The following is a 23,082-nucleotide window of genomic DNA, read 5'->3' as shown; positions in this document are numbered from 1 at the left end:
TTTTTTTATTTTGATGTTGGTTTTTTGCAGTTGTGAAAGTGTGCACCTACAAGTGTCAGTTCAGCACTAAAACCCTGAGGATCACCTTGCTAAGAAGGCAATTTTGTCCCCTTTTCCCATCCTGTTGCTGTCAAATGTTTGTCAAGTTAGCCTATATTCAGTCTTGTTTTGTCAATTTCCTTCTATGCTTCATACTGCACTTCCTTCCCTTTGACAGCTGAGACATACAAGGGTATTGCCAAGGCAAGGCTGCACAGATCTGACAGCCACAAGTGTGCACTTGCACAACTGTGAAAAACCAACATTATCATCATAAATTATGAAGACATTTGTGCACATTCTGGCAGGCGGCCCTCCGAAAAAATAATTTAAAAAATATTGTGGCCCCATTTGCGCAATGGCTGGAGCCAATTTTTTAAAAAAGGGGATGGTGAATGAGTGGCAGCCCCTCCATAGTGATATTTAGGCACTGTTGGAGCGCCTGTCAGTGGCAAGAAAGGCATGAGGTGGCTTGGGCAGGAGCAATCAGGAAGAGTGGCAAGGGGTTTTGCCCCTCTTGCTTAAAAGCTTTGTACTCAATCACTGCAACTCATGTTAGGTTGGCTCTGTGGGGCTTGGGTGACATGCCATCCCATCGTGGGTAAAACCTTTGGAACAAGCCATGAGTTTTTGCTGACAAATACGCCACCCTGCTGGAAGCCGTTCAGGTTTGGATGACATGACAACCCATTGTGGCTTGTTTCACACAACAACCCACAATGGATTGTAGTTACCCTGTTCAGACAACACGCTAAGCCATAGTGGTTAAGCATTTTGAGCAAATATTATGGCTTAGAGTGACATGTGGGCCATTCCTAACCATGGTGTCTACATAACCATGGTTTAAACATGCTCACTCACCACTGCAAAATGGTTAGCAGCCTAACCATGGTTTAGTGTGCTGTCTGAACAGGCCCGACATCATGTTAGCCCACTCTGTTGTTTCTTTGCTGGGATGGATTTGGACATGACAAACCAGAGTTCAACAAACCATACCATGGCTTATCATTATGTGCAAAGCGGGCCCATTGAGAATGGCATGACTTATGAACTGGAGTTTTGAGAAACAAAACCAAGCAGCTGAGCAGTTCTAACAATGTTTTGTGTTAATTTGAAAGCTGAAACTGTGATTTAGGTTCTAAACCAGCGGTGGGCAACATGAAGCCCCCGTGCAAAAAGGTTTTAACACTTAAAAAAAAAATGCAAATGGTGTCCTGAGCGTAACTGCAGGCCAAAATGGTGAAATTTGGCTTGTTTGTTCCAGATGCCTTTTCCCCTCTCATATATATATTAAAAAGTGGGTTGCCCAACAGACTGCGATATGAAGGGGGAGGGTCCAGGTGTGCAAAAAATGGCCCTGGACACCTTAAGGTTGCTTACAACAATGGTTAGCAAAAGCCATGGCTTGGTGCACTGTCTGAATTGAGTCTGTGACCTGGTTCGGCTGACACAACAGCCCACTGTGGTCTGGTTTAGAATTATGCAAAGGTTGTTTAACCCTGAAATAACCTCTGCTGGCTCAGTTTATACAACACAGCAAGCTATGGTAACCTCCAGCCAAGTTTTGCATATTCATAATGGCAGCTGGCATGTATCACAGCTCCTTGCATGTAAATTAACCCATGATGGGCTGTCTGGCTCTGTGTCTCAGCATTTATTTATTTATTTATTACATTTCTATACCGCCCAATAGCCGGAGCTCTCTGGGCGGTTCACAAAAATTAAAACCATTCAAAGTATAAAACAACAGTATAAAACCATAGTATAAAATATAATATAAAAGCTCAACCAGATAAAAACAGCAGCAATACAAAATTGCCTATGGGAGAGGTAAGTCTAAGCTGCAGTATTTTAAATGGGACTTCTCTGCTAAAGTTAATTATGAAAAGATTTATATAGCCTTTTCTCTTTTCTTTAAGGAAAATAAATTCCAATGCAATTAATGTCATATCAATAAATAATATACTTTTAATATGGTATTACAGTTAAATAATAGAAAACCATTATAAATTGGTAATAAGTAAAAGCGCACAGGCTGCTTACAGAGACTAACTTAAACAGAACAAGAAATTTCTCCCAACCCCTTAGAAATACAACAATAAGGCAGAGCAACTGGGTTGGGTACACTGGTGGCTATACAGTAGTAATAATGATATTAATATCAGTAATGAATATAACATTTATTAAAATTATTTAATTGTTCAGTCTAGTTAAAACACATATGTTTAAAAACAATGGAAACAAATGCTCTGCTTTATTGTTGCTTACAGAGACTACCCATTACCCAGCGGGTTTTTTAAGAAGCAGGTAATTGTTTGCTTTAATCAGTGAAGAAAATCGAGGCCTTTTGAAGGGGTGGGTTTATACTAATGATTTAGGTCTCAATCCTATGCCTGTTTAGACTGAAAGAAGTCCTACAACTCCCAGCATGCCTCAGTCAGCATGGATGACTGGAGGATGCTGAGAGTTGTAGGACTTTTTTTCTGTTTAAATATGCATAGGATTGTGACCTTAATTTTTTTTAAGTAAACATTTTATATTCTGCCATTGTATTTTAAAGGTGGTTCACAGCAGGAAAATGTCAGGCATTTTTTTCCAGTGAATCTGATGGTGCGGTGGTAATGAAATTAAAATTGCTCATCTGCTAGAGATTTTAGTGGATCAATAGTGCCACCAAGAGGCAAAATATTGCATTTTCATTCTTTGCTTTTATTCACAAATGTTTTTTGGTTGTTATACTAATGTAGCTTGACTTCAGTGTATGATATTTGTTCATAACTCATTTTCCCATGAAAGACAGTAACTTGTTGCTTGCCATATATTTAGTACTTAATTTTAAACAGAGGCAGAAATTTTATGGAGTTGTCCGTGCATCCTTACCATTGCTTATATATAATACTTGCATAGTTATGGAAAACATTTAATTGATCCTTTTAAAATTACATACTGTATTTTTTTTTAATCTTCCTAAGGATTCCTTTCAGATGCAGCCTTAGTCGTTTTGGGATTAGAACCATTCATATTAATGAGACTTAAGTTAGTCCCATTGATTTCAGAGAATTTACTCTAAGGCCCAGTTCAGAAGACACCTTAAACCATGGCTTTCACCATGGTGGTTAAGCCAGAAAGCCAGGATGTGTTCAGAAGACACCTTAAACCACGGCTTTAACCACAGTGAATAAAGCTAAAAGCCTTATACACCACGGTTAAAGTTCTGGTTTAAAATGTCTTCTGAACATGGCCTGGCTTTCTGGCTTAATCACCGTGGTAAAAGCCATGGTTTCAGGTGTCTTCTGAATGGGTCCAATATATGGCTACGTCTGGATCCAACCCTGTATGTCAGGGGTGTGGAAACATTTTGAAGTGAGGGGAAGGATTGTGGGGTATGGGTGAGTCTCTCTGCCTCTCATCTCCACTGCTGTCTCCAATTTTGGAGATAGCAGCATGGATGGCCTGGGCTTTGGGACTCACCCGCACGGAGAAGGTTTCCAACCAAAACTGTTTGGTTCCCTTCATTAGGAATGCATGCCTATTTTACATTGAATATTGATAATTACTGAAGAATTTGTGAAAGTCTAGAAACTCAGAGCTGAATTGACTGAATGTCTGCATCCATTGGTATGTGTTTGACAAATGAGGACATATACTCACTTTCAGTTGTTCCTAAAATTTGCCAAGATTGCCAGTATTAACCCAAATTTGGCCATTTACGGTAGTGCAATACTTTTTCATATTGCTGACCATTCTGTATGAAGAAATTAGTGTCAACATAATGAGTTGTATCCAGACTTCCATGAATAAAAGGGCTTATTTTGTTTAAAGAAAATACTGAAATCCAGCTCAGTCTTTGTCTGCTGGATCAATGAATCAGCAAAAATTGATCTGCACCCTTCCTCCAGTGAGAGTCTACTGTGAGTGGAGCTCTGGATCCAGCCCAGTCTTGAAGTAAGTTATCAGGAATTTGGAAAAATACAGACTGTTGACATTGTTGATTTAAAAACTCATGGCTTTGGGCATGAGTGGAAGAAACTGTATTTCAGGTTTATGTGATGTCTCAACACATCAACATTTCTCTTCATGCCATGAACTGAGCACCAGAAGAACTGAAATGAAAAGAGAGAAGCGTGATTGATGTCTTTCTGTCTTTTGGCAGAGACCCTTGGCCCTGTAAACATATTAGCTTCTTCCTTTCCACTTTTCAGAACCCATGGAGTCTTTGCGAAACTTCAGCGCTCTGTTAACTGTATCAGTCTCAGACTGGTGTCATTGGTCAATCATATTCCTGTGTGCTGCTTTGCTTCTTTTAGTCATTTCAGGCATCTGATTCTTCTTTGATGTTTGTTTTGAACCAGTCTTAGTGGAATTCCGAAGGCCACTTCTAAATAAGCATGTATCTAGATGTTCTCAAAAACTAGAGGTGTCATTACTTATGGTGTGGTAGAGGCTCCTTTTGTCCAGAGAGAAGAAATGTGGGAGAGGCAAATGTCAAGAAAAGGAGCGCTGAAAATATTTTCTTAAGGACAGCAATTCAAAAGCAAATTATGTAGGGAACTTAGTTCCAATGATAGAAAACTGAATAACTGAATGTGACAGGATTTCAGGTGAAGTCCTCCCCCCATTTTCTTTCAAAGGATGCATCTAGAGAACCGCAGTGTTGTTGTTGTTTTAATTAAATGAATTTCAACATGTATTTAAATGTTCTACTGCAGGGACGAGCTTAGGCGGTGGTTTATCCAACAAGAAATGGATCTTTTCCGCTACAGATTCACTCAGCTAAATGATGATTTGATTGAAGAGTTCCTTGGATATGTTAATTTGAAATATGATGCTGTAAGTACCTTGACATATGAATGTGTTTTGTAATTTTTTCCTTTCAGAATTTTTAATGAGTGTTTATGGTTGTATAGAAATGCTTGACGCTTGGCTGGAGGACCGAATAAGGTTTGTAAGTGCTCTCTCTCTTCCCCCAAGCCTTTTTGACCTGCTGGCTCCTACTCAGTTCTGAATTTTCTGTTTTTTAGCACTTGTTTTGGCTGCGGTACTTGTCAGTAGAAGTCCATTTTGGTCTCCAGCAGTGCCTCACGACAGATCCTGTGTCATGCTTTTATGTGCAGTGCTGAGGGTCTTCAGCATGGCTGTTCCTTGTTCAAAAGCAGCAAAAATGGGAACTGCGTTGCGTAAAGACAACACCCAACACTGATGTCAACGTGTGATTTGAACATGAGTTCTGACATCATTTGGCATAAGTTTTACAGTTTGCTGTAAACATATCTCTGTAGGAATACATGCCATGTGGGACCAAACCAGGTAGAACATTCCTCTTTTAGGGAAAGTTTATTTATTAGTTAGAAAACACTTCTACACTCAGTCATAAAATGCATACTGGCAGCTCATCCGTTATTTATTGGTTAGAAAACACTTCTACACTTGGTCGTAAAATGCATACTGACAACTCATCCATTTTATTCAGAGATTTTGAATTAATTAGGTTTCTTACCTTGGATGTAATACTGGGGTTAATACTCCCATTCAAAAATGAGTACTAATTGGCGAAACTTCTGAAGTACATGGTAGAGACAGTGTGATTCACAGATTCTCAATTTGGACACAGTCCTCTTGGCTTGATTGGTAATGGTTGATTGATTATTCTGTGTGCCGTGTTAATAGGCAGCCATCATTTTAGAGAAGTCATAAATTCCTATGGAGATCTTTTAGAGCAGGGATGGGCAATTCATGGCCCTCCAGATATTTTGGTCTACAACACGCACAATCCCTCACCATTGGCTGTGCTGGTTAGGGCTGATGGAAGTTTTAGGCCAACACATCATGGGGGCCTCAAGTCCCCCCGCCCCCTCTCCAGTTTAGAGATGCACCCTTCCTATCTGCAAAATTATTATTCATTAGTATTTTGGTTTATGGATTAATGATACAAGATTATTTTTAATTTAAATTCATGGATATTTTCCCTTCGCCACTTTTGCTATGGTGTGAATCACACTGTAGTGGATAATGCAGTTAAGTTTCCATTTCTTTGAATGAAGGCAAAGAGAGCTGCACAGCTTTGGTAGGGCTTGTGTTTAACTACAAGAGAGCTAATCGTTTCTTCTGATGGTGGTTTCCCATTTCCCTTAGTAAACACGAACACTAGGAACTGTTTCCAAATTCCTTCGAACTCATTTATTTTAGTTACGCCCTTTCTCCACTTAATATTACATGTCAGTTTATCATTAATGGCTATATCCCATACTACTTTATACCACTCCTCAATAGAATATTCCCCTTGGATCTTCCAGTTCCTAGCTATCATCAATCGTGCTGCAACCAACAAACTCGATATCAGCTCTATAGTTCCTTTTCCACACTTTATATCTTCAAATAGTGACAGCAATGCTATTTTTGGTGTTTGTTCTATTTTCATTCCCACTATTTCTTCAATTTCTGAGAACACCATCTTCCATAATCTTTGTACATATTTGCATTGCCACCACATATGTAAATACGTTCCTTTTTCCCCACATCCTCTCCAACAATTTGCTGAATGTTGATCACTTATCTTGTTCAATCTAACCGGGGTTAGGTACCACCTCCATAAAATTTTAAAATAATTCTCCTTTATTCTTACTGATAAACTTCTCAACACTCTTTGTTTCCATAGTCCCTCCCAGCTCTGTCGCCCTATTTGTATCTTCAAATCTGATTCCCAAATCACTTTCTCTGTATTCTCTCTAAACTCCTTCTCTAACAATATTTTATATATTTCACTCATTAATCCTTTTGAAACTATACTACCTCCTTTTCCTTTCTCCTTACTTACTACTAATTCTTCAAACCTCGTCATCTTTCTGCACATTCTATTATCTTTAATCCACTTTTTATTCCATTGTTCTAATTGACCATATTCTAGCCAAGATAGCTTCTTCTCCTTTAACAAATTTTCCATATCTTCTCTTGTTTTAATATCACTTACCCAATCCTTTAATTTTATTTTATTTTTCTCTTTTAATATTTTACATAATCTACCCTTTAGATCCTCTGGGAAATTCTTTAACATTATTATCGGTGCTAAGGGAGAGTTGCTCGGAAGCAGCTTCCCTTTAAATTTGCTCCAAATTTCCCATTGAGTCCTCAGGAGTGGATTATCTATACTTCCAACCCATTTTCTTCCTCCATCTTTAAAAAAAACATTCTCCAGATTCATCTCTACCTTACTTATGATTTTTTCTTCCATCCAGTATAAATCTCCTACTCCCATAATTGCTTCTACAACATGTCTTAATCTATTTGCTACGTAGTATAATTTTATGTTTGGGAGACCCATTCCCCCCTTTTTTTGGCTTAGGTACCAATTATTTTTATTCACTCTTGCTCTCTTTTCTCCATTACAATATTTATTAATAATATTTTGCCAACTTTTTATCTCGGTTTCTGATATTTTTATAGGTAGCATCCTAAATACGAAATTAATTTTAGCTAATATCTTCATTTTTATCAAAGCTATTCTCCCAAACCAAGATAAATTTAATCTTTTATATTTCTCCAATTTCTCTAATACCTCCTTCTTTAACCTCGTTAAATTTTCCCTTTCTAAATTCTCTAGATTTTTTGTAATTTTAATTCCCAAGTATTTAATCTCATTCTTAACTTTCAATTCCATCCCCTTAAATTCCCAATCCTTTTCTTCCTTCTTAGTATAGTTAAACAACATCATCTCTGATTTAGACCAATTTATTTTTAACCCTGTAATTTCCTCAAATTCCCTCAACTGATATTTAATTCTTTCTAATTTTCTTAATGGATTCTTAATGGTCAATAAAGTATCATCCGCAAACATGTTTAGCTTTATCTCCCTTACCTCTCCAATTCCTTCTAATTCTTTATCCTCCCTTAGTGCCTTCGCCAAAACTTCCATAACCATTACAAAAAGGACCGGCGAGAGCGGACATCCTTGTCTTGTTCCTCTGGCTAGTCGTATCTTTTCAGTAAGTCCGTCATTTACCACCACTACCGCCGTATTTTGGGAATATAACTGTTCTATTACATTTTTAAATTTATTTCCAAATCCCAATTTATCTATAATACTCTTTAGTGCCTGCCAGCTCACACAATCAAAAGCTTTAAAAATATCTAATGCCATAATACCTGCCTTAATATTTGCTTTTTTTATTACATTTATTACATTTAAAACTCTACCCACTAAATTATGCATATGTCTTCCTACCACAAACCCACATTGATCTGCTCCTATATATTCTGCCAAAAATTTATTTAATCGTTTGGCCATAATAGATGTAAAAATTTTAGCATCCTGATTTATTAAGGAAATAGGTCTATAAGAATCAGGATTAGTCAAATCTTTATCTGGTTTTGGGATCAGAATTATCACTGAATGTTCCCATGATTCAGGTATCTTCTCTCCTGATAATATCCTATTATAAAGTTCCATTAATTTTGGAACTAAACAATCTTTGAAGACCTTATAATATTCTGGACCCAAACCATCTGCTCCTGGTGATTTACCCACTTTTAACTTATCAATAACTTCTTCAACTTCTCTTTGAGTTATTACTGACTCCATTAACTCCTTATATTCTGATTTTATTTCCTTCTTTATAAACCTTCCAATATACTCCTCCACCTTTTCTTGTTGAATTTCTTTACCCTTGTACAATTCCTGATAAAATTCCTGAAAATTTTTTATTTTAGCTTTCATTGCATGACAATAATTCCCTCGACTATCTTTCAACGTTTCTATCCCATTCCTCCCTTTTTCTTTTTGTGTGAGCTTGGCAAGCAACCTCGAGTTCTTGTCACTGTTTTCAAAATATTCCCTTTTCATATACATTAAATTCTTTTGAATCTCTTCTATATTTAAATTTTCTAATTGTTTCTTCTTAGCTTGTATTTCCACTAATTTATATTTATCTTTACTTCGCCAATATCTTTCCTCCAAGTTTTTAATTTCTATCTCTAACTTTTCCTGTTCTGCACGTTGTTGTCTTTTTAAACTACATGTTTCTCTAATACAGATTCCTCTTGCTACAGCCTTCATGGTGTCCCAAATGACTGACCCAGCTGTTCCTCCTTTTTCATTAATTTCCCATGCCTCCGACAGTTCCTTCCGAATTTTATCTACTATTTTATTGTATTTCAATATCTTTGTGTTCAACTTCCATCTATATGCCTCTTTATAATCTTTCTTAACTGTAAATTCTAAACTTAACAAGGCATGATCGGTTACTTTTATTACCCCCATTTCCATTTTACAAATCCTCGTTGCAAAGTCTTTTGAAACAAATATATAATCTATCCTGGAGTATGTATGATGAACTGGGGAAAAGTATGAAAATCCAGGCCTATTCCCGTAAAGTAAGCGCCACGAATCTAAATAATCATTTTCTTTTACTAATTTATTCAATATAGTCATATTGTTCCTCTTTTCAGCATTAGTGGGATTTGACCTGTCCCTTTTATTATCCATAACCATATTAAAATCCCCAGCTATTAATGCATACCCCTCCTTAAATTCTTCTATTTCTTTGAACAGCTTTTTAAAAAATTCTCTATGCCTCTCATTTGGGGCATAAACATTAATCAAAGTATAAACCTTTCCCTCAATTTTACCTTTTAACATAAGATATCTACCCTTATCATCCTTTTTTACCTCTTCTAATATAAACCCACTTTTTTTTGAAATCAAAGTGGCCACTCCATTTTTTTTTGATGTCCCTAATGATTTTTCATAATAGGCTAACCACTTTAATTTTATCATATTCGAATTCTCGGAGCCTTGGTGTGTCTCTTGGATCATTATAATATCTGATCCCTCTTTATTTAGCATTTGTTCTATTCTCTTCCTTTTCACGACTGCCCCTAAACCTTTAACATTGAGTGTTGATACCTTTATCTTTTTATCCATAATCACCCTTTTGAAATCTCTTCCGATCCCTTGTGCTCAGCAATTCAAACTTGCTTACATAAAAACACAAACTCCATACATAAAACCCACACCCTCCTACCCCGATCCCTCCTCCCCTACCTTCCCCCCCTCCCCACCCCCCCACTCTAATCCCCCCCCCATATCCCCGTGAGTCTAATACTCCAGCCATCTACTTTAAAGGGGGAGGGGGGAGGCAGTGCTGTGCCTGGCCGGCAGGTCTCTATATTAGCATTTTTATTTGCACTTATCTCCAACATAATTAACAATTCTCTTACTCTCCAGATGTCCCAGCCTCATTCCCTCCCCCACCCACTCCAGCCCCATCTGCTTCCCCATCCAGACCCAGCCTCTTCAGCAAATCTTTACCTTGATCCAATGAGGTTACTCTGTATTCCCTCCTCCCATATGTAAATCTTAAGAAAACCGGGTAACCCCATGCATAAGGAATTTTATTCTTCATTAATGTTTCCGTTATTGGTTTAAGACTACGTCTCCAATTTAATGTGCGTTGAGAAAGATCATTGTAAATTTGCACTGGTTTGCCTTTACACTGTATCTGAACCTTAGATCTCAATTCTTTCATAATTTGCTCTTTTTTGTAATAGTTGCCAAATTTCACCAATATGTCTCTAGTCCCTTTGTAGTTTTTCCCCCCCACACGGTGGACTCGGTCCAGATCCGATCCATCTATTGGAATGTCAGGCGTCAGCTCCTTGAACCAGTTCACGATAATTTCTCTAAGATCTTCTCCTTGCGTCTCCTTCAGCTGCTTTATTCGAAGCGAAGATCTACGAGATTGATCTTCCAAGGCGATCAAACGCAATTCCCATTCTTTAAATTGTATATTAGTTGATTTTTCGAAAGCCTCTTGTTTCTTCTGGTCCAGATCCACTTTAGCCTCTATCTTTTTGATCTTATCCGAATTTTCCATCGTTTTATCCATAATAGTACGCATTTGTTTTCTGAATTCACTCATTTGCTGATCCATTTTTTTAAAAATAATCATGTTATTTTCTGCTATAATAGCCTTGATTTCCATTAAAGAGGGAGGGTTACTACCACTTTCTTTCCCCCCTTCTGCCATGTTTCCTTCTTTATTTGGTATTGTATCCAAAGAGACTGGGTCTATATCTTCCTCTTCCTGTTCAACTCCAGGGGCTGTACTTCCCAGGAAGGAGAGGTAAGCCAAATTATGATTTGAAGGTTTCTTTTTTTGTTTATTAAGCTTTTCCCAACTTTTGATCTTTTTTTTAACGTTGGGCATGGGTCCCTTCTGGGTAGGGCATAAATCTTAGAGTCCAACTCTCTTCCTTAGCAACTTATGCTGGCTTCTCTATTATATAGCACTCACAGCTCCTTCTTCACGAGGAGGGGGGAAAAATCCAGTTCACAACAGCATTCACTAGAGGGGATCAGATTTAATCACTCAAAGTCTCTCACATCCCACATCTCCCTCACCGAATGCCAAATGCAGCTTTTTTCACCCCTTCACCCCCCTTCTCGCCACGCCAATAAATCCAGTCAACCACTTTAACCTTAGAAAGCCAGCATTCCAATCGTTCCCATGTGAGATAAAGATGAGAGGTTATAACACAGATCAATGTCCAGCAAACATAAATTCCTTCTTTTTAAACTGCGTCAGTCAGCGTTTACTTTCACTTTTCATAGAGTTGCCGTTTAGACAGACATTGCATTAATCATAGCTCATCTCACCTCCCTTCTCCAAATCTCTCCACTTTCCCGGCTCCTGTTGGTTTTATAATCATTTTCTGTCAGTTGCTCAAAGATTCATGCCCATTAAAAGAGAGATAATTGCCTTTTCCGGCAAGCGCCGTTCAGAGCCTCAGAAGAAACCCGCCATCGCTCAGGCTGCCAAGCTCCGCCCCCCCCCTTCGCCACTTTTGCTATGGTGTGAATCACACTGTAGTGGATAATGCAGTTAAGTTTCCATTTCTTTGAATGAAGGCAAAGAGAGCTGCACAGCTTTGGTAGGGCTTGTGTTTAACTACCTACTTACCGGCCATCACTTTAAGCCAAAAATTATGGTTTAATGGGAAAAGCAGTGTGCTAGTGCACATACACTGTGTTCACTCTCTCCTTGGGTAATTGGTAAACTAGCCTAAAAGGCGATAGCTTCTTGTGATGTCTGAGCCTAAGATTATAGTTTAATGTGTCCAAACAAGCCAGGATTTGTAAACCAGAAACAAACTCTTGTTTAAGGCTGATTTATAGTCCTGGCTTCTTTGAGTGCACTAAACCATAATCCCTTATTGGTTAGTTTACCTGTTCATGCAAAGTAGATGTGAATGGACTCTGGGTACAAGCGTTCTCCTTGTTCACATCCTGATCTGTGAAGCCATACTGTTTGGCTTAAAGTGACTTGCGAGCTTCGCCATGGTGTATAAAACAGTAGGTCAGTGATGGGGGATGTATGGGTCTCATATGTTGTTGGACTGCAACTCCCATCATCCCTCGCCATTGACTATGCAGGTTAGGATTGATGGGAGTTGTGGTCCAGCAACACTTCTAGGTCCACAAATTTCCCACCCCTGCATTAAGTCCTTTACTTATAAATATTGTTCCATCTCATTTCTTTGATTTCTGCATCATAAAGGGATGGGATTGAGGTACGGTTTTGGGGCCTCATACAGTTATTTTAAAAGCATGATTAGAAAGGCTATGAACATACTGAAGGACTTCTGGTGTATGTGTGTGTGGAACTCTGGGCATTTTCACAATCGGATATTGAGCTATGATCTCCCAGATCCTGACAGCACTTGAGTGCTGGTTTAGACGTCGTCAACTAGTAGTGTTTCCTCTTTTGTAATAGTGCTGGAGGAAGATGATGATGATTATCCCACTTTTTTTCCTCCAAGGAACCCAAGGCAGCATACATAATCCTCCTCCTCTCCATGTTATCCTCACAACAATAGATATGAGAAGGAGGTGGGTTAAAATTAAGTTTGTGAAGGTCACTTTGGCTGACAAATTTGTTCTAGTATGGTACAAGTGAACGACTAAGATAAATAAAAGGTTTCTGTTCAGTTACGCTTTTGTTTCTTAAGAAAAGGTCAAAGCTCCAACAACAGACAACCTAATAAACTGTAAGAGGCGTCAATTCAGAACCTTTGACAAGTGGCATAATACATTTACTTTTTCAAAAAGAACCCTTTGGGATGCTAGAACTTGTATTGCAGCTTTCCCTTTTGAACTACAGCCTGTTGTATGAAGCTGGTACATTATGTTATACATATTCTTTGATATGATGGGTTGGATCTTTATAAGCCATTCCACAAATGGAAGGGTTCCTTCTTTTCACAGAGAGAATCAGGATCCAGCAAAGGCTTCCTACTGGAGGAAGAAGGGAACGTAATGATTTTGGCCAATTCTCCCTTCCCCCGGTGCCATCTTCCATCCTGTTCTTGAGAGTCCCCCAACCCTCCAGAGCAGCTTTTCAGAGGGCTGCAGAGGAAAGGATGAATCAGCGAAAATTGTTGCCTTGCCCAAGAGCAGCTCCCATGAGTGCAAGTCTGGATCTAGCCCGTTGTCCACATTAAAGGACAAGTTTGGAATCATGCTACCTGCTTCCCTCCCATAGTATTTCCCATCCTTGTCACTTAATTTATTAGTCCTCATACTTCTAAGAAAAACTAGAGGAGAACGTAGTAAAATTTTGAGACGCTTCTCCTTTGACCTTGGGTTATTAATGAAATCCAGATAGTTACACTTTGGGTAGTATCTGATATTATTTTTACTTAGACCCATTGAAATGAACAGGACTCAACATTTAAGTTGTAACTTAAATGGGTCTATTAAGTAGGACTAATATTTGGATAAATACCCTGTGTGACCAGATGGCATTAACCAGATTTTCAACTAATACCAAAATTCAGTATGGAACCTTTCATTAGTTGTGCATAATAAAGTATACTGGGTTGGCTACTTTTGTTGAAGAAAAGCTTCCCTGTTTGTTTCCACCCAGAAGTATCGAGATAACCAAGCATTTAAAATATTGCATGGACTGACTATAAAATACTGTACAAAAGCTACATGCAGTCTGTCACAAGCACAGAACCTCTATGAGTAAATGCCAACATTTAAGGTGACAGGGCCCATCAAAGGGGCTATGCAAACACAGGTGACCTACTTTTAGGAGACTGTGATGCTTTAATCGGAGCAGAAGTTAGCATTATAGCTGGATCTAGTATCTCACATTTTATCAGTGAAGGAAACTAGTTCCTTTATAAAATTCTTTAAAATGTCAGAAACCAATATTGAGGTCCAGGTGTCAACAGTTGTTGCTCCTAGACATCTTCTCAGAATGGAAAGAAGTTTCCTTATTAAAGTATAAAGCCAGGGATTTTTTAAAGTAGGGAGAGAATACTCCGGCTGCGTTCAGACAACACAATAGTCAGCAGTGGGGTAATCAACTCGACAGTTGTTTATCTAGAGGGTACTTTCCACACAACATGATAATAATCAACCATGGTGTGCATTAGGATCAGCGTTGACTATTAGTCCACGCTGAATTGACTCACTCATCCCCCCCCCCAGTCCCCCTGTTAGAATCTCAGCAGCCACTGCTGCCAAAAATCTACCCTGCCAGCTGGACTAGAAAGGCAGCCATCACTTTGACTGCTCTTGCCTTGCGACTTTGTGGCTGAAGAAATAGCCAATGGTGGCCGAGGAAATAACCACCGGTGCCCTCCACACAACATGATAACCAATGGTGCTTGAAATAGCCAACTCTGCACAGCATCGGTTATTAGCGTTGGTTATTTCGGCCAAATAACCAACTGTTGGTTAAAAAACTCCCTCCACACAACACAATAACCCATAGTGGGTTAAATAACCAACTGTTGACTATTTAAACCACCATTGGTTATTGTGTTCTCTGAACCCAGTCTCTGTAGTTATAGAATTGGAGGTAGGTCATAGATCCCATGTTTGTTACACGTGGCTTCTTACCTACCATGTGCCAGTTTTTGGCCTGGTTAAAAAGGAGCCCTAGTGCAAAGTTAGGCATACCTAAGACTCATTGATATCAATAATATTTAAATGTGCATCGCTTGAGCGTACTTGTGGATTTATTGACCCTGGAAAAAGATAAACAACTCTGAATCTTTTTTTATTGAGCATAGACGCTACACCTTTTTAAAAAATGGTTGTGGTGAGTTTAGCAAATGAAAAATGACAAGCTGCAGTATGATCAAATGTTACAGTGAATTACATCATGTTGGTACTGATATATTTCCTAAGGTTGTGGACTATATGGTTTTCATAGGACAGTCTACTGTTTGAACTTGACCGACTTCTAAATTGTGTGATAAATCTGTACGTGATTTTTCTCTCTCTTATATACACCACACACACATTTCATATGCTTAAATCAAATTCTGTTAAGAGTATTTTTTCTGCACTACTGAGGGAAGAAAAACCATGTCCTGGAATAGTCAGTTGGAGGAGCTAATGCTCTGTCATGCAGTTACTGGCCAGCTGGGCAGAATAAAAGGGGTGTAAGTAGCAGAAGTTCGTGAAGTTCAGTCCCGTTCTCTCCCCCCCCCCCCCCCGGGTATCTGCTCTTTGATTTTGTTGTGATTTTTTTAAAAACAACAACACCCCTCTTTGGAAAGGTTTGTTAAGCAGTGAAAATGTCTATATTTCAGTTTGCTGTTATGTCACTGAATTGTTCTGATAAGAGCAGACCTCTTTCATTATATTTCCTTTTCAAGCCTTTTTAGTTGAACAGTAGAAGAATGTATAAGAACACTTGTAATTCATTATCTCAATGAATTAAGAGTTCTTGACTTTTTGTGAAAGTAACACAAGGATAACTGGGTTTTGACAGTAGTTAGTTCATTTAAATTGTTAAAAGGGCCTGGCTGAATTGATAGTTTGTCACCAATTTGCATTTTAGCAGTAGAATCAAAACCGCTCTTTGGTTTCAGTGGTCACAAGGTCTGCAAAACAGAAGAAGAGCTGTGCTGGATCAGACCAAAGGCCTATCTACTGCACCATTGAATGCTGCTAGGGTTCACTCATTTCCAGCATTATGTCAGAAGCTGTGCTAGAAAACCTTGTTTGGCACTCTATCCAGAATTTATTTGACAGAGTGGTGTAAGCAGGATGTGCAAACCCAACTAGAGGCCTTGAAAGGAGTTGCTTTAATTGAAATTAGGGTGGGCGGGGAGCTTTATTTTCTTTGATGCGCCATTGACCCATGGGAGAAGTCCATTGGGGGCAGGACCTATGGTTGTCTGCTGTTTGAGCTTTGACATTTTCTAAGGGAACAAAAGTGTAACTGAACAGAAACCTCAACAAATATTGGTGGATGGACCTCCATCACCCTCTTTTTTTTCTTTCTCTCTGTGACCATCTAAAGTTTACAAACAAAAGAAGAATGCTGTTAGACGTGCTTCTAGTTAGTCATTCACATATCAGTGTCACAAAAGCTGCCAAAGGAAGGTGGAAAGAACTTGAACAGGGGGCTTACTGGGGACTGCCATGATGGGAGTCCGGTGTGTTTGGTGGAGCCTTGCTTGGCATTTCACCACTTCCAAAAAGCTGTAAGCATTCCCAGCTGGTGTTCCTCCTCTTCGCTCCTTTGCCTGCAGCCTTTCTCCACACCTACTGGGACTCCTCCACTGCTTCTGCAACTTCTTGGCAGAGGGAGGAAGCCAGAAAGTAGTTGGTCATTCTGAGCACTTCTATTGATTAGGAAAGCTGGACAGAAACAACTGCCTTCCACTTCCTCAGCAAAACAGCTGACTCAGAAATTGGGAACAGAATGTGTTCCCACCTTTGCCTTATGCCACAGCTGGTGCACACATGCACTCTGTTCTCAATTCAATTCAAAGCTTATTATATTAGCCAAAGGCCAGGACAAATGCATAAAAGGAAAATATTTATACAGATATGCAGTAATACAAATATTTCGAACAGTAGAAAGTTATACAGATCACTTAGAATTTGCATTCTACGCTCCCCATCCCTTAACACTGGTCTAGCACTGAGAAGCGACTGAGGGGAGCTTGGGTGGGCTGAGGCTGTGTCCAAGAGGTTGATCTAATGCCTTGCACAGTTGATTCAGTGTCCTGTGACTACTTTCTGGCTATCCCTCCCTTGCCTCTTTGTGTCTCTCCACCCGCGCAAATTGACTTTCAGGTTGGGTTGCAGCCTCCTGGTGTCCACTGTGGAGTTTCAAAGCAGCCAACTTGATAATGCAGCCGCTCTGTACTGCATTTTTAGATTTTTTTAAAAAAATCCAGTTGTGAGCCAGATTTCATTAAGCGTTTCCCCATTCCTGCCTTAAACTCCGTTCTGGCACATCAGTTCCTAACCTAGAACCTGAACCTGTTTGAAACTTACACTGAAGGAGCTCACCATTAAAACATTCCTGGTATTTACATCAGCATGTAGGTTTTTAGAGTTAGGAATGCTGAATGCCATCAAGGCGTCATGTATAACTATCAGAATTAGTGCTTAGGCCTGCTCCTTCATTAATGCCAATTCCTTGATTCATAGATGTAGGAGTTGGATCTGCCAAGCTTCTGTCCTAAGCCTATCTATCCTAGGGAGAAGGAATTTATCATTAGAGACCTAGATAGCTCGGTATGTGACTTGCATGTAGTACACATGATACATTACTTGACTGTCACAAAAGCTGTAGATATCACACATTGTCCAGGTAGCTTGGTAGATAGTGCTGGGGTGTAGTCAGTGGATGCTGGCACCAGTGACATGGGAAAATGTAGTTTTGAGGTCCTGGAAGCTAAATTTAGGTTGCTAGGTAAGTAATTGAAAGCCAGGACCTCCAATTTGGCAAGGTGGCGAGGGGGAAGCAATTGTGAGCAGTATCTTATTTGACGTTAGTGTTAACTTAAATTACATTGCACTAGTGTAAGAGGCGCAATGCCAATAGTATTGATTAGCACCAGTGACTTTATCTTTTTAGGTATGCCTTGTTTTAGAAGAGGCTCTTGCAGTAATCCAGTGATTTAGGCATTCCACTTTGCTTCTTCGTTAATTAAAATACTTATAAAATATATTTTTGGTAAGCCATCCCAAGACGGCATACGGCAAGATTTAAACCCACAAAACTCAATAAAACAATGATAAAAGCAATAAGAATAGAATATGAAAATTAACAGTTAAAACCAGATAGCACTCGATACACAGTGTAATCCAGTAATGTCCTAACTCGATTATAGGCCAAGATCAAAAGTCTTTAGGGCCTGCTTAAAGGCCTGTAATAATTGGCCCTGGCATAATGAACTGCTGGTTGGTTTTGAAACAAAGCCCTATGTCTTCCTGTTAGATAATGTTACTTTTCTGGGGAATACTAGTGTTCCTTCTCTTCCTTTTTCAGAGCCATGCTGTTCTTGTTCACACGGGTTAGTAGTGCATCTTTTCTATTAAATCCGAGTCTCTTATATATAAATGATTTCCTGCTAACCTTTTCTTGTCTCCTTTCTATATCTTCCTGAGACAGTTTGCCTATATTATCTACAGAGCAATTTTGTGAAGTTTGCTTCAAGAATTCCATCTTTGGCTGTAGTTTTCTGCACATATGGTGTGTTGGCTTGCACAGTTTTGTAAAAACAAAGTAGTAAATGTGATTGAAGAATTACTAGTATGGCTGCCTCTTTTCACTTCCATAAACGTAATGGAAAGCAATTTGGGGGAAATAGACACAATGCTAATTAAGGGTTTTAATTTGTTAATTGTCTCAGTTTGATTAGGGACAGATGGTGATTATCAACAGATCTAAATGGACCCTTCTAAGACTGTTTTTAGTAGTTACAATAAACTTGTAAAAATAGTTTAAAATAAAACTAAACTACACATTATATTACGGCTGCATCTAATGCCACCTTTGATTTAAAAATGTTAATTGATTCATTTTTAAAAGAACACAATGTATTGGATAGAATTTGTTCTGAACACAGGAGATCCATATGCCTGCCTAACCCCAAAACCTACTGGGCCTAATCTACATCATGAGCTTATTATAATGATAAAACAAGAAAAATATGGTGTGGTGCTTTTGAGATTGTGAGTATAAATACACCAATCTCTGCAGCCCTCCCCTCCTTGTGGTATTGTTCAACCATATATAACTGGCTCTAAATACAGCTAAAATAAATAAATAAATAAATAGGTGCTAAATATTCTGGATTTCACAAAGCTTCTGCAGTATGCTGATTTATTGCTGGGGAAAAGCTGTAGGCTATATGAGGGGAAATCAACGGATTGTTTTATAAGTAAAGCATAACTCATTATATGTTTGCTGTGGAAAGCCAAAGATCCTCGTTTACTTCTTGTAAGTCAGTCCTTCTGTACCTTGGGCCATGAGGCAGAACGCTGACTTGAATTAATGTTCATATGTAGTGCAGCATCAGTGGGTGTGAAGAAAGCAATGGGAATCACTCAATTTAGACCTTCCCAAGAGCTATTAACTATCCCAGGGCTATGTTAAATTAAGGAAAGAAAGAGGCTATCTCCTCTATAAGAGATCAAATAGAAATTTCTTGACTTTAACAAAGTTTGAAAATGTGAGGGCGGTAATGGCTGGCTGTGGAATGGATCCAGGCTTAGTCATAGTTAGAGTAGACCATTGAAATTAATAGAACTTACGTTAATCCTGACTAAACCTCATTAATTTCAGTACAACAACTCTAAGTATGACTAGATGTAGAGTTAGCACAATGTGTTTGTAGCCAAGTGTGCCCTTGGCTATGGACAGAATCCAACAGGGCACTTATGCCCTCGCCTATGCTTTTCCACCCTACCAATTCCCTGGTGGGTCCCACTGAATCGCATTGTGTAAGTGGGAGATTTAGCGTTTCCTACGGGAAGCCCCGAAACAAGCAGAAACATTAATTTCTGGGAGGAGGCAGGTTGGTGGAGCTCCTTTATGCGACCTGTGCCGACCTGCTTCCTTCCAGAAACCAGCATTTTCGCTTGTTTCAAGTTGCACCAGAAACGCTAAATTGCTGTTGTGCAAGCGGTGGGGGCAGTAATGCGATCGGCTGGGTAGAAGAGAATCAGCAGGGGCGGAAGCACTCCATTGGACTCTGCCTGGTATATTGTACTTTCTGATTTAATATAGTTTTCGTAGATAGTTACAAATCAAATCATTAGATGCTAGATAAAAACTAGTCATTTAAAAAAAATAATAATTAGGAAATGGTGGAACTCCGGTAGGAGTTGGAACAATGAGAGAAGTATATTTTCAACAAAGTATTGCAAAAATTGTTTACAAGGTTATTGCAACATTTTGAACTTTATACAAAAAGACAACTTTCTGTTATCATGAGTGAATTACACTACAGCAACAAAACTTCCTTTTAACCACACACGATCCCATTATCAACCTTATCTTCCAACACATTGAGATGTAGAAATAATAACTTTGGTGGCGGCAGATTAATTATGGATTAATCTGGAGCCTTGAGAAGCAGCTGTGGGAAGAATTTCCTAATATCTTAAGTCTGTTTCAATTTGCTTAACTTTTTAAAATGTGATTTTTAAATTTAAAGGCTCCTTTTAAATGTGAGTCCGGCAGTGTCCATGGGAAGATAGGTTCAATTTCCTGAATACCCAAAGAGCTTAGTCCTGAGGATGGAAGGTGACTTCTGTTTGACATGTTGAAGGAAAAAAGGAGCACAATTTTTTAACGCCTTTTCCATTTTTGTTAACTTCATGCTTTGCTTGTCCAGTTCAAGCATGACATGAATGAGCTGCAGCAAGCCTAGAAGTTGTGGTTAACATTAAATATAGTATGTTGAAAAAATCTAGCTTCACAAGTTGGCTTGTATGGAACTAACCATAGTTCATCTTAACCTTGATTTTGTCAATCAGGATGATGCAATAAGCAGTGGTTAAACAAGAATAGAAGTCTGCCTCAAATTCCTCCTGGCCACACAGGAGGAGGAGTGCGGGAAATATGTAGGCCAAAGGCTCACTGTTACTGGCTTATGCCCAATCAGCATTGGGCAACTTGTGGCCCTCAACATGTTTTGGCCTACAACCTTTGACCTACAACCTTAGTCAGCATAGCCAGTGGTCAGGGATCTATCTGGTGGTTTTTAGACCCAAATATCTGGAGGGCCACAAGTTGCTCACCCTTGCATTAAACTATAATTTATTGTGGTGTTCAAATTCACCCATTATATCTTTCAGTTGAACCTTTTCCCTTTTCCATTCTTTCTTACTCGCTTTTTCTTTAATAATACACCTGATTGCCTCATTTTTCTATGTTTACCTCGGATGTCCCATTTATTTTTGCATAATCTCCTAAAAGGCTCTCTCCTTTCTTTTTCAATGACCTTTAAAAACACAATTCCTTTTATTTTAGATTCCAGAAACAGAAAAGACTGTCATTAAAGACAAGCTACAAAATGCAACTCCTTCTTTTGTCTCCTCTGATGTAGAAAAAACTGTCTTCTATAAAGTAAGTGAACTGCACAGATTGTCATGGCATTTAGTATCAATGAAAAAAAAATTGTACTGTCATTCTTATAGCTTCAGTTTTTCCACTTAGTGAATAGTGCTACTATTTCATATTCTGATTACTTCTATCCACAGTTCTTGTGTAAAATATTTGTCTCAAAGGAAATGGCTGGTTGATTTACCAATCTATATACTAATCTTAACTTGCCAATATCTGTGCAGATCAGCAGATAAAGTACTTTCCCTGAGTGAAAGTTGAGTGTTCATTTATTGAAACAAATTTTACTGTGATGAGGTCTGCAGGATGGTACTTTGTGTGAAAGAATTGCTCTTTGCAGGAAAAAGAATCATCCTGAAATTAGTCTTGAAAGCACTGTTACTTTACAGAAGGTTTCTCAAAACAAACAAGCATGCTCAACAACGTTCTGTATAAATATTTAAGTTCGCACATAACTAAGGAATTAGTTTAAGAACTGAAAGTCTCAGACAACCAATCTCAGTTGTGCTTTAGTCTCCTACCTACCCACATATCAAGTGATGTCTGTGTGAATCAACTATTTCCTTATGATATTATTCTACGTCACTGGTCAGTGTGAGCAAATATCCCAACCACATGAGCACATGCAGTCTTCACAGTGGGTGCTGAAAAAAACCCTGTGGCTGCAACCTCAGAACTGATGACTCCTGAAAGATTGCAGTTCATTTAATAAATCAGGATACTTTCCCATTTTAATTAGCACCCATTAGCAAGCACTTTCCTTTTGATGGAGGATAGAAACATCTGATTTGAAAGGCTGCTTCTAAAATTATGTCATTTTTTGTATCTTGGTTGGGAAATAGGTCCTTCATGATATCTAAAGAGCTATATGGGCTGATCCTTAATTGCTAAGACTTGATGTGAGTTCCATATCACATTGCTCCTGTTGCAAATTCTCTTCATCAGGTTTTTTAAATGCTGTTTCCTTGAATTATTGGATTTTTATTTACTTCGTTGTGCTATAATTAAGTTAAAATATACTGGCCTGGTTCTTTATTGATTACATCTGGTCTTTTCTTTTCCAATTCAGGTCCCTTTCTGTGATGCTGTGGATTTAGTTCGTGTCAGACAAGTTTACTTTCTTGGTGGTTACGCCTGTGTGCCTCGGCAGGATTTTCTTTCCATTGTCTTGAACAATTACAGAACCAAACTGTCGAAAGCCCTGGCAGTAAGTCTTTTTTCTACCTAATTTGCTCTGTGCTTCATGGCCCCTTTTTGTTTTTAGTGTATAAATGGCAACATTGCATCCAGCCTCGAAAAAAATGATTGGGGTAGGGCATGGGGATTTAGCTTACAGGATTTGAGAAGTATTTCAACGTTAAAAGAAGTATAACACACACACACACAATCCTCGTTAAATAGCACTTCGCCTTTACCATTCAGTGAACAACTGTAGCCCTTCTTCCAGAGGTGGCATTAGTAGTTTGCAATCATTTTCTGTGTTATTAGCAATCAGTTTTCTTTTGTTCTGGACCATTTTGTAATAATTTTAAGAAGGGGTGGAAAAACAGAAGAAAAACATGCATTTTGGTAGCTAGTGTTTAACCTTTAAAAGGTAGTTTCCGTAGCTAAGTTGCATTGTTGCATGTGCATCATGTATTAATGGCTTTCAAAT

At 38.6% G+C, this 23,082-nt stretch overlaps 1 protein-coding gene across 1 annotated transcript in view; it reads left to right on the top strand.

Annotated features, from left to right (window-relative positions):
- The window catches only part of PRIM2 (DNA primase subunit 2), a 93,939-nt gene that overhangs the window by 3,718 nt on the left and 67,139 nt on the right, over positions 1-23,082 (top strand). The window contains exons 4-6 of the mRNA XM_063125810.1: positions 4,749-4,869; positions 21,336-21,431; positions 22,498-22,635. Of these exons, the coding sequence (XP_062981880.1) occupies positions 4,749-4,869; positions 21,336-21,431; positions 22,498-22,635 (355 nt within the window). The remainder of the gene's footprint in view (positions 1-4,748; positions 4,870-21,335; positions 21,432-22,497; positions 22,636-23,082) is intronic.

Source organism: Elgaria multicarinata, chromosome 4 (genome assembly GCF_023053635.1).
Source record: "Elgaria multicarinata webbii isolate HBS135686 ecotype San Diego chromosome 4, rElgMul1.1.pri, whole genome shotgun sequence".
Classification (NCBI taxonomy): domain Eukaryota; kingdom Metazoa; phylum Chordata; class Lepidosauria; order Squamata; family Anguidae; genus Elgaria; species Elgaria multicarinata.
This window is presented reverse-complemented; position numbering and strand designations above follow the sequence as displayed.